Genomic DNA, 11,451 nt, shown 5'->3' on the forward strand with positions numbered 1-11,451 from the left:
TCCACTGCTGGGAGTCACTGCTCTTGCTGGCTTTCTGGATTGTCTGTGGGGGCTTTGTCAGAAAGTTCACTGGAAGGTACTGATCTTATTGGTACCTGGTTTGGCTGCCACTAACATGGGTTCTCCTACTGTTTGTATTAACGTTGAGGTGAATTGTAGGGTTGTTAGTTGCAAAACACAACTGTAGAGGTGACAAACGGCTCATCTCGGATTCCTCCCATTCATTAGTTACCTTTATTAATTCTCTAGGTAAATGGGTGATTTTTATGTTTACAGCACAATTCACTTTGACAAGGGAGTGCAATGCTTCTGTAAGTTAGAGCTCCTGGGCTCAAGCAGTCAGACAGTTGGGTGTCCCAGGGCCCCTGTGTCCCCTCAGTGGGGTAGTGAGCTCTGTGGAGAGGGGAGTGGGACACTCACAGAAGGCATCCCATGCACACTCACAGGTCTGACGTTGGTGTTGCTTGGGTTATCAGCTTACCAACCCCTGTGGTGCCCACAGTGCCGTTTTGGTGCCTGTCCAAGTGGTGAGAGTGGGATGAGCCACCCTCTGCAGCTGAGATGTAATGAAATGCAAGAGTGCTAAGCAGTAATATGGAAAACACTTAGAAGAGAAGAATGCTAATCCTGTTTTCATGTGCTACAGCATAGCCTCTTGAGTCAATTAGACAATGAATGTAGTTTTGGGGACTTTGAGTGCATAAAACTTGGGAGGAGGAATACACTGGGAGGGAAATGATGCAGAATAGCTGTTTCTAGCAAGGCCAGTCAGTGTACTCTGTCACTTTGAATGTGCTTAAGAAAGTTTGATTTCTTAAAGAAACAAAGGATTTACTTAAATCTAATAAAAGTTGAGAATTTTTGCTGTCATGATGCAGGACAGGATTGCAGTTGTTAAGTCATATTTTTCTTGCTGGGCAGTCAGCCGTTTTTACTGAAAACCAGTCAAGGGAACCCTTTAAAAATCCCCCACTGCTTTATTTTTGCAGGCTTTTGTGTAGCTTTTTTTTTTTTTTTTTGGCAGTGAAGAGGGAAGACATATGACTTTCTGCTGATAAGCACTGTAATACATACCTCTAAGGCTGATTGCACTTATTTCTCAAATGGGCTTTCTTTTAGCTGCTAATTTTACACAAGCTATATACACAACCCCTGAATGGAAGGGAAAAGATCCTGTATCACCTAAACACAAACACTTCAATAAGAGGCAAATCAAATCCTTAATTGTCATTGATTCCTTTCAGACCATGTGTGTCAGAAGTGATGGTGTTTGACAGTGATGATACAGAAGCAGTTGGAACAGCCAAAGTGCAAATTGCAATGAGGTATGTGCAACATATTTTACTGGATTTGCCTTCCAATAGAAAGAATGATATATGGTATTTAAAAGATAGTGCTTTCTGTGCTGTTTTCTTATCCTGTCCTATTAGTATTAATTAACTAATGCCCTGTTTTAGTGTAATTAAGAGTTACACTTGACTCCAAGAGGTTCTTGGCCCAGTTGCCCTCTTTCATGTCAGTGGAAATCAACTGGTGATACTGTGGTGTGAGGGTGCTAACCAGCAATGGGAGCACTGGCAGTGCTGGGCCAGAGAAAGCCTTTGTCTGGATTGCAGAATCCTTAAGAGTGCAGCTTGGGTGGGGAAAATGCTGAGAATAAGTGGCAGTCACAATCCCTGACCTCACGTGGATCCCACAGTAGTGGGTCAGGTGTAGGAAGGCAGCCACAGAGGCATCCTCCTTAAATGACTTTTTGGAAGTTATGTGGGATTTGCGAAAACGAAATCCTACAAAACTCGTTTGTCATGGCCATTCAAAGTAAAGGGTTACTCACAACATCCTCACTGTTGTACTGCAAGTATTTTCACTTGTAACTTTTCTATATTGCAGCCATTAAGGTCTCTCAAAAAATTGTGGCTACACTGTAGCAATTTAACTAGACCCCAGGAAAAGCAGTGTGTGTTAGGTCAAACCTACAGTCCACTGTATCTGAATTCTTACGGTCTGGATGTTCTGGACTGTTCCATATTCTGGGTGTTCTGGTAGCAAAACTTCATGTAATGTAAGACTGGTTTTGTTTTAAGCTATGGGCAAGTCATGGTCCCATTATGGTGTTTTCTTGTTTGTAAATTTTTAGTATCATTTGTGTTAATGAAACAAGTGAAATACTCATCCACGGAGTCCAAGGCAGACTTCTCTAATAATAATGCTTTTCTTTGTCTTTCCAATTCAGATATGATGACAAAAATAAACAATTTGCAATACTGGTCATCCAGCTGAGTAATGTTCCAGCACTGCTGTTACAACAAGATCAAAAAGTGTAAGTGGGTGAAATAAACACACTTGATATATATATTTGTGTTGGGTCCCAGTGAGAATGAAAGTGAGATTGGCTTATGATTTTTCACACTCTTAAAAATCTACCCTTCCTGAAATGTTTCTATACTTTCTGTGGTGACACTTATAAACTCATAAACCCGTAAACTGAAGTGAGGTGCAGTTTCTTCCTCAAAAGTCTGTATTTGCTCAGAAAAGACTTGCCTGGAATTAGCACTGTCTGGTGAGGTTCTTAATTGTAGCAGTGCCTCGAGCACCTGCATCAAGTGGAGGGGGAGTTTGTCCTGCTGCAGAACTCCTTGGACACCTGCACAGGGGTGACAAAATGTGCAGCTACTGCTAGACGCATTCCAAGCACAAAGTCTTTAAATTCAGCTGTGTACTGAATAAGCTGACAAAAATTTGATTCATGTTTGCTGTTCCTACCTACAGAAGGGTATGGGCAGTGAGACAGGTTGCACAGATGTAAACAACCATGTAAAACAGGATCCCATGATGTCTGATTACAAGATTCAGAAGGATGATGTCTGTGGCAACTCGTGCCACTTCACATCTCTGATGCTGTGACGAGATGTTCCTTTTTTCTCAGTTGACTGCTACTCCAAAGAATAGGAAAGGACAGCAGTGTCCACAGTGCTTAGGATGACTTTCACTGAGGGATTTGTGGGGGGAGCTGCACCCCTGTAGGGCAGTCCTGAGCGCAGTGCTGTTCCCACAGGAACATTCGTGTGGCTGTCCTGCCCTGCTCGGAGAGCACGAGCTGCCTGTTCCGCACGAGGCCGGTGGAAGCTTCAGACAATCTTGTGTACAATGAAGTATTTTGGGTTTCCATCTCCTACCCGGCTTTACGCCAGAAGACTTTAAGAGTCGATGTTTGCACTGTAGATAAGTCTCACCTTGAAGAATGTTTGGTGAGTATCCAGCTCTATTTTAATAACTTTGTGTTTGTTTCCTCTTTTTAATTAAACACGATGTTACACTCTTGAGGTACGGCAATTTCTGTGAAAGCCTTCCTGATAATCTTCAGCCATATGGTCTCTCCCCCACAGCATTCTTTGCAATGACAATTTTCATCAGGAAAAACAATTATGAGATAAATGTTTTGTAACAGAGCTACCTTGTCAGACCACAGCTATTTCTCCTTCATGATTTGATGTCAAACTCTTAACTAGTTTTTTTTTCCTTTTGGAAACATTTATGGTGTTGTAATTGAGAACCAATTCCTTTGGTCTGGTTGTGTACTAAATGTAATGCAGTAAAAAATGACAAAGCAGATAAAGAGAAATGGGATATACAAAACTAAAACATCTGGATTTGGGCAGTGATTTTTGTCAGCCTTGCAAATTTCTTGAAAGGGAGTCATCCTCTCCTGTTTCTTTCTCTTTTTCTTTGAAGCTCTGGCTGTGATTTCTCCCTGCTGCAGTAGCACTGTTCATACTTCAGGATTCTTGCACACTGTAGTGGAACAATTGCTACTTAGATTGGAAGCCCTTGGCAATGCTAAAAATAATTAACATAAAGCATTACTAGTGGTGTTGAAATGGGATAAACAGGCAATTTTTCTTTTTGTCAAATTTGCCAAAATCAAACACTTGATTTTCACTCTGATTTCTTCTGACTGCTGTGTTCATTTTAGTATTACACTAAAACTGTGTTTTTGCTCTCAACAGGGTGGAGCACAAATTAGCCTTGCTGAAATATGTAGATCCGGAGAGAAATCAACCCGTTGGTATAACCTCCTTAGTTATAAATATCAGCAGAAGCAAAACAGGAAAAGTAAACAAGGAAACAGCCACTCTGAAGGACCCTGCACTGAAAAAACAGTAAGAACAACTGCTTAAACTGAACAAATCTCTTCTAAACAGGACTAGCAAGAGGGTTTGTGTGGCTGTTAGAATAGAGGAGTAGTGAAGGCTGGTGTGTTTATATTTACTGCTTGAACATGTCGTTAAGTGAAGCAAAATAATTAACATGTTGATTCCAGATATGCCCTTGTCCTGGGCTAAATACTTACTGAAATCTGCTGCTCAGGAAGCTGAGGATGTGGTATGTGGTGTGGTATAAGTGATGTGTGAGCTCCAGCCTTTTCTGCCCACCAGGCAGTTCCCTTTGCTGCCATGAACTTGCTGGGCAAGTCAAGATAGAGTTTGCAGATGCAGGGCACAGAAGGTGCTCAGCCTGGAGCTGCACACCTGCACATGCTGGGGGAGCTGGGCCAGCTGTGCTCACGGGGCTGCACTGAGCTCTGTGTGTGCAGCAGGGCTGGGGCTGCTCTGGGGCTGTTCTCACCACAGAGGCTGGGCACTGCAGTCTGTCAGAGTCATTTCTTCACAAGAAGCCTCTTGATCTCCTCAGGACTCTGTCTCAGCACTCTTAGAGCAGACAGCTGTTGAACTGGAAGCTGTGGAGAAGAAACTGGAGGAAAGCAGAAGCACTTTAACTAGTGGAGAGAGCTGGTAGGTTGCATCCCACCATCTTGTTGTGGAGTAATCAGAGCATTTGTGTGCTGAGGAAAGAGCAGATGATACTGAGCTGTGGGAGGCTGCTTCTTTCTCTGTTTTGGTGAAAAATCTTGTTTCTTCTGTTCTGGAGGTTGTGCTTATTAGAAAATGAGAACAAAGCTGATAAATGTTGAAAATTGTCAGTAGCACCATGCTAATTTTGTTATTTGTACAGTCTTCTATGGATGTCCTGAAAACTCCACTCTGTGGTGCAAGGCTTTGCTTGAATTTTACTGTGGCTGTTCTTTATATGGTTCAGATTCAGATTTCCTTAAAGAAGTCCAACATTTGAAACAGAAAGCAAGCCTGACCAATGGGATTGATGGAGAGGCCTGCTGTGAGTTCAAAGGAGCTGAAAAGGGTGTTAAAACAATGCTTCAGTTTTGTCCAGTACCACTTATTAACTAAGATTAATGGCATCCTGAGAGCTCCCCTCAAGATGCACTTGCCTTAAGCTCAGACCACATGGATGAACCCTCATCATGCTTCTTTTGAAGCCAGATCAGGATGAAGTTTTTGGCAGTAATGTGGTTTTCTGGTGCAGCTTCTCTCTTTTCTAAGCCTGTTGTTTGTGTAATCTTAGTGGCCACAGGACCTGCCAGGTACACCTGGCTGCCTTGGGGACGTGTTTCTGTCCAGCAGCTTACAGGAGGTACCTCCTGCTCCAGCACCACAGTATTGTGTACAACAGGCCAGTTCAATAACAAAGCTGTTCCTTTCAGGCAAGATGAAGAGGTTCCTGACCTGGAAGAACAGGATGAGATCAGTGAAAATGAAGCAGAGGAGGAGGAAGAATTCTGTGCTGGAAAATTGCTGTGGGAAACAGAAGAAAGTCTGAATTCCCAGCTGCACACAGAGATAGCAGTGAAGGTACAGTCAAGGGCCTTTGGAACAGAAAGATGTGTTAAGCTTCCCATTGCTCAGCTGACTGGGTTGTTACTGAGCTGAGCAAGGCTACAGCAATTACTTGAACGTTCACCATTGATGATTAAATGTTTATCTACCTGAAATCTTTGCAAATAACTCTATGTGACCATTTTGTCCCACAGTTAGTACAGCACTGTTTCATGCCTTCTTTTTGCTGCTCATGAAAACTCTTTTCATTAATGTGACAGTGGTTTTGGCCTTGTTTAATTTTGAATGTAGCTGTAGTCAAACAGGGGCGTGTTGTACACAGCTCTCTGTACATCGATTTGGATCTTTGCTGCAGATGCACAATGAATAAGGTAATGGTCTTTAAAATCATAACGGCTTTCTGTGGGATTGCCAGGTCACAGTGATGTGTGATCCACAGGCAAAGCCCATTGGAATCAATTGTGTTGTACAGCAATCAGTGGATGCAGCAGAGCTCCAGGAGCAATGTGCCAGGACACCCTGCACGAGAAGGGCTAAACAGTGTCTGGGTTTGAATGTAACAAGTGCACATGTGGCACAGGTTAGACACGTGTTAGACAGCCCTGGGGGTGTGTCCTGGGCACATGGAAAGCTGGCGTTTACACTGCACTGTGTGTCTTTCAGGTGGATAAAGAGACCAACACAGAGAGCCTTGCACAGTCCTCGACTGTAGTTCGTCCAAAAGACAAAAGAGCAGCAAATCCACCCCAGACTCAGTTTGTCAGGGGTAGCACCATCATCCGCTCAAAAACATTTTCCCCAGGACCGCAGAGTCAGTACGTGTGTCGGGTAAGGAAAATGAAACCCTGAGCTTGTGCGTGCTTGTTTTCACTCAGTCTGAATTTCTCACAGAAACCAAACAGTGCTTGCTTCTCTCCACCTCTGACTTCAGAAGTTGCTCTGTCCTCACCTCCTGGACAGTATCTTCCCTTAGAACTTAACAGTATTAAACACAAATTTATCAGATCTGTATGTGCATGTATATTTGTGGTACATGCAGCTTGTTGAGATGCCCAAACTGACCTGGAAGGGCTGCTGTAAGACAGTGATGAATACCCTGCATATTAAACCGTTCCTGCTGCTTGAAGTGTTCTGTGCTAACTCAGTTAGCTCTGTCCACCTGACTTTAGATGAGGTGAACATAAAACCTTGATAGAAATGGAAAGGTAAGTACTTGATAATAGCAGAAAAAAAACTGTGGAAACCTGAAAGTCACCAGTGTGCTTTGTCTGAAGGTAACTGAACAGGCCATATGTTGAATAAGATGTCACTTCCCCTGCTTTGAAATGTTTGTTCACAATTATTTCCTGAATTGAGGGTCAGAATAAACTATAAATATCTCATCTTTTAAGTGGAATTGGCAAACAAGCAAGCACTGTCTTTTACCACATATGACCTGTCCCAAGTGGGCAAACTCTTATTACAGCTGATCCAGATTTGCAGTGTAGGTTCTCCCTGGTTCAGAGGCAGGTGCTCCCAGAGGAACAAACCCTACTCACTCTGCAGCAGTGGCCTTGGGTGGTACAGGTGCCATGTCCCAGTACACACAGATCCCAGTGCCTGTTCCCCTCCTCCCCCAGCTTTGAGAAGGGACATGAGAAGGGAATTAAACCCTGCTTGAGCTGAGCTCTTTGTAAGGGTCTACAGACAACCACAAAACAAGGCAGGCTGTGTGTAACATGGCAGCTCTTCAGCTGATAAACCCCGGGCAAGAGCTTTCAGGTAAACCTGCCTCTTCCATCACTAGATTAAAGTACAGGTTATAGAAAAATGCAGATTAGAGAAAACAGAAATCTCTAATAAAATAGTCCCATGTTTTACATATGCTAGGAAAGAGTAATAAGATTATTATTAATATTATTATTATTATTGCTACTTACAGCTTATTTTTCTGGGCTGTTTTGCCCAGCCTAGTTACTTGCACAGGAGAAGAGCAGTGGGGTAGAGTCCCACATCATAGCCTAACTTGGTGTGTCTCTTTGCTCACAGCCTATTCCCAAAAAGGGACAGAGTTCAAGGCTTGTGGCAGGATCTGGCTGTGCCAAGTGCATGTTCTGTACTCAGACTGGGGTGACAGCTGTCTGCCTTTCACAAAACTTCATAGTTCTGCTTACAACAACCTCTGCTCTGGCTCATTGTGTGTGTGCACTGCTTGTATTTCTTTCATGACAAATTTGTGGTTTTCACCTTGCTTTTCAGCTGAATCGCAGTGATAGTGACAGTTCCACACTATCCAAAAAGCCCCCTTTCGTTCGGAATGCGATGGAGAGACGAAGTGTCAGAGTGAAACGGGTAACAACATCACTTTTTTTCCTCTAACACAGACACTTGCAAAAAGCAGAAAACTATTTTAAAGGAAAAGTTTGCAAACATAAATCAGTTGCCACGTGCTTTCGTTCACAACCTTTTCTTTGTGTGCGAGAAGTCTCTCAAGGATTCTTTGAAATACCAGATTATGACAGGAACGTTTAAGTTGGAACTCATTTAAAACAATTAATTGAGGAAGTTGGTTCCTGGTATTTCCATCTTGTCAGAGAAGTAGCACGAACAGTTTTGCTGTGTTTATTGTTGTGAGGTTCTTAAGTATTTATAATAAATTTGAGATGGAAAAGAAGATGAGGAGAACAGTGTCTCAGATGCTCAGGTGACCCCATTGTAGTGATGCCATGGCACACAATAAACCCCTGTGCCCGTTGTGATGGCAGTCACTAAAATTCCCCCAGGATACCGACACTGAACTCCTAAGGAGATGGTTTTCTTGGGACAGCTTGTGTTTAAAACTAGCAGAAGGCAATATGTTACTGCAAAAAGCAATCACAGGTGTTTCTTCAGCACTGTGGATTCATCTGAAGATGAGACACTAAACTTAGGAGGAAGGTGTGCAAGCAAGACTTGTTTGATTTGGAGAAGCTGCCAAGGAAGAACTTGGGTGGAAGCACAGAAATCAAAACACTTAGCTGTAAGACTTCCTTGAGTTCGTGGTATCTGTCTCGAGACAGACTTGAAAGCAGGATCAGTAGAGATGGTTTGTGAAGAGAAGCTTTGGAAGGATGGGTCTCGTGATGTGTTCGGCACTGTCTGGGTGGAGTGGTTGGGAAGTTCTCCTCAGTGTGTTCATACACCCCTTCTTTTCCAGCCTTCAGTCAAGTCCTTTGGCACAGAGCGCCTGATCCGCACCTCCCTGGATCTGGAGCTGGACCTGCAGGCTTCAAAAACCTGGCACGACCAGCTGGTTCAGGAGATCTCAGTGCTGAGGGAACTGAAGGAACAGCTGGAACAAGCTCAAAGTCAGGGTGAAAAAGAGTTGCCGCAGTGGGTGAAGGACGATGAGAGGTTTCGACTGCTGCTGAGGCTTGTGGAGAAACGAGTGAGTAATACCTGCCTTGGGGTTTCATTCCACTTGTTGGAGTGAATGGGATTTTGGAAACGGGGGACTTTAGACAGTCAGTAAATGAAGCCTCAGCACTGTTAGTCAGTCTTGTCTGCCATGGCTCCATCAAGCTGTTAGTCCTGAGCCCTTGCATTCACCAGCACAGGGATTTGCTACCCTAGCAGAGGTGCAAATACGAGACGTCACAAATGCCATCTGTTCTGCCAAGTGTGGCCCCTCAGTCTGCAGGAGGTGTGGTGTGTGCTGGTTGGCACTTACCTTACTCTATATCACACCCTCCCCCATGTACAGGGCTCCTTCTCAGCTTCTGGGATTTGTCAGGCACCTCTGCTGGCACCAGGCACAGACTGAGGAGGGAGCTGGTGTGAGGTGCTCTTTGGGGTGCTGTGTTCTTGTGTGTGCTGTTCTTCTGCCTTGAAAGATCTATCAAGAAGATAGAAAGAGTACTGACAGAAGCCATTGTTCTTACCACGGGCTGGAAGGAGACCTTACAAAAAGCTCTCTCCATTAGAATGGTTAGTTGACAAGCTTCAGTTCAGCTTCTGTGGCTTGTGACTTCCAGGGTCAACAGTTTCCAAACCCTTCAGACCTGCAGCTGAAATACTGCTGTGTTTGGAGATCAGTTAGGGTAAGAGAATTCCTCCTGGAAACATAAACAATGCTTCTCCATTATTCATTTAGGTGCAAAATCCAGAACACAAATGTGAGCTCAAGGCTGATAAAATGATGAGAGCTGCTGCCAAGGATGTCCACAGGCTGCGAGGGCAGAGTCGGAAAGAGCCTCTGGAAGTACAGTCATTCAGGTAATTACAGGTAAAGGGGAGGAGAAATTGACTGCTACCGTGATTTTTCTGTTGATGACTGAGATGCTGATGAGGAAGACTAATCTCTGCAGAAGTAGTTAACTGTTCTGCTTAAACAAGAAATTCTGTATTTTCATATTGAAGTATAAGGGCTGAGTCAGGGAAATTGGTTGCAGCACTGCACATGATCAAGGCAACCACCATTCTCCAAATCATTCCCCACCTGGCAACAAATTCTTTAGCACAGAAGCAGCTCTTTGCTTCCCTAAGTAACAGACCCGGAAAGGAAAAAGCCCCGAGCCTTTCTGAAATGGCTTTTGGTAAGGTCAGTGTTGTAGGTTTAACTCGTGTCTGATAAGTAAATAAAAGGTGCAGGTTGTAAGAGGATGTACATCTGCTCCTTTTGGGGACAGCTGGTGGGATAAATTCTCATGTGGATGATGGGCATTTCTGGCAGGATTTCTGTTGCATTAACAACTGATAATCTTTTTTCAGAGAGAAAATGGCATTTTTCACACGGCCAAGAATAAACATCCCAACACTCTCTGCAGATGATGTGTGATCACCATAAAGTATTTGCTTTCTGGACAATTCTACAAATGCAGATTGGGTTTTGAAGTTATTTATGTGGTATTACAAAGGTACCAAGGCATTTGTATATTAGAGCTTTTGTCAGTATGTGGCTGTTTTGAAGATTTTTAGGTTAAAGTTATATCATCACAGAAACCAGCATTAAAGTGACAAGATTGTATAGTTTGTATATTTAGGAATGTATTTTTGGGAAATAGAATTTTAAATAAGAACAAATGCAGCGTAAGGTGCTGTTATTCTTAAATAATGCTGTTTAGACTTTTTGTACAGCTCTACCTTTTAGAGGTTTTACTGCAATAAAATAAATTTGAAGGAACCTCACCCCTACCTTCTATGATGTTCTGCATTGGACTCTCCTTTGAGTGATGTATTTTGTACCCTGTGGGGAATGCTGGGAGCCAGCTGGGACTCCCAAGTGCTGTGAATGAATTCTCTGTGAGCTGTGAAGCGTTTGTGTTTCCTGCCAGGTCATAAAAGTAGGTGTGAAGTTCAGAATACTTGCACTTTTAACATTTGTACTGCAGCTCATGTCTGTAATGGGTCTGTTAAGGTAACGTGGGGAGCCCGTTGAAACCACTGCTGTGGGAGGAGGGCTGCAGGTTTAAAGTCCATTTTAGGTTTTTCCAATAAAGTGACCTTTCTGGACAAAGCTGCCTTCTTGCTTTTTGTCTTGTGTGACTCTTCTCATCCCCTAGCACCTAAACTGGGGTTCTTGTCTGTCACCAGCTAGAAGCATAGAGCTTTTCACATTTCTTGTCACATGAGATGCTGTAATTGATACATTTCATACAATCATGGAATATCCTGAGCTGGAAAAGACCCACAAGGACCATTCAGTCCAGCCCCTGTCCCTGCACACACACCCCAACAATCCCACCCTCTGCATCCCTGGGAGCCGTGTCCAAGCGCTCCTGGAGCTCTGGCAGCCTCGGGG

The 11,451-nt window shown here is 43.6% G+C and overlaps 1 protein-coding gene across 2 annotated transcripts in view; it reads left to right on the top strand.

Moving 5' to 3' along the window:
* Window positions 1-11,166, top strand: part of WWC1 (WW and C2 domain containing 1) — a 68,166-nt gene extending 57,000 nt beyond the window's left edge. For both annotated transcript variants that reach the window (XM_032124869.1, XM_032124870.1), the window contains exons 13-23: window positions 1,245-1,325; window positions 2,234-2,320; window positions 3,056-3,248; window positions 4,008-4,160; window positions 4,693-4,793; window positions 5,561-5,708; window positions 6,357-6,521; window positions 7,932-8,024; window positions 8,869-9,099; window positions 9,805-9,926; window positions 10,422-11,166. In XM_032124869.1, coding sequence (XP_031980760.1) covers window positions 1,245-1,325; window positions 2,234-2,320; window positions 3,056-3,248; window positions 4,008-4,160; window positions 4,693-4,793; window positions 5,561-5,708; window positions 6,357-6,521; window positions 7,932-8,024; window positions 8,869-9,099; window positions 9,805-9,926; window positions 10,422-10,488 — 1,441 coding nt within the window. In that variant the 3' untranslated portion in view covers window positions 10,489-11,166. The remainder of the gene's footprint in view (window positions 1-1,244; window positions 1,326-2,233; window positions 2,321-3,055; window positions 3,249-4,007; window positions 4,161-4,692; window positions 4,794-5,560; window positions 5,709-6,356; window positions 6,522-7,931; window positions 8,025-8,868; window positions 9,100-9,804; window positions 9,927-10,421) is intronic.
* The last annotated feature ends 285 nt before the right edge of the window (window positions 11,167-11,451 follow it).

This window comes from Corvus moneduloides, chromosome 15, assembly GCF_009650955.1.
Source record: "Corvus moneduloides isolate bCorMon1 chromosome 15, bCorMon1.pri, whole genome shotgun sequence".
Classification (NCBI taxonomy): Eukaryota; Metazoa; Chordata; class Aves; order Passeriformes; family Corvidae; genus Corvus; species Corvus moneduloides.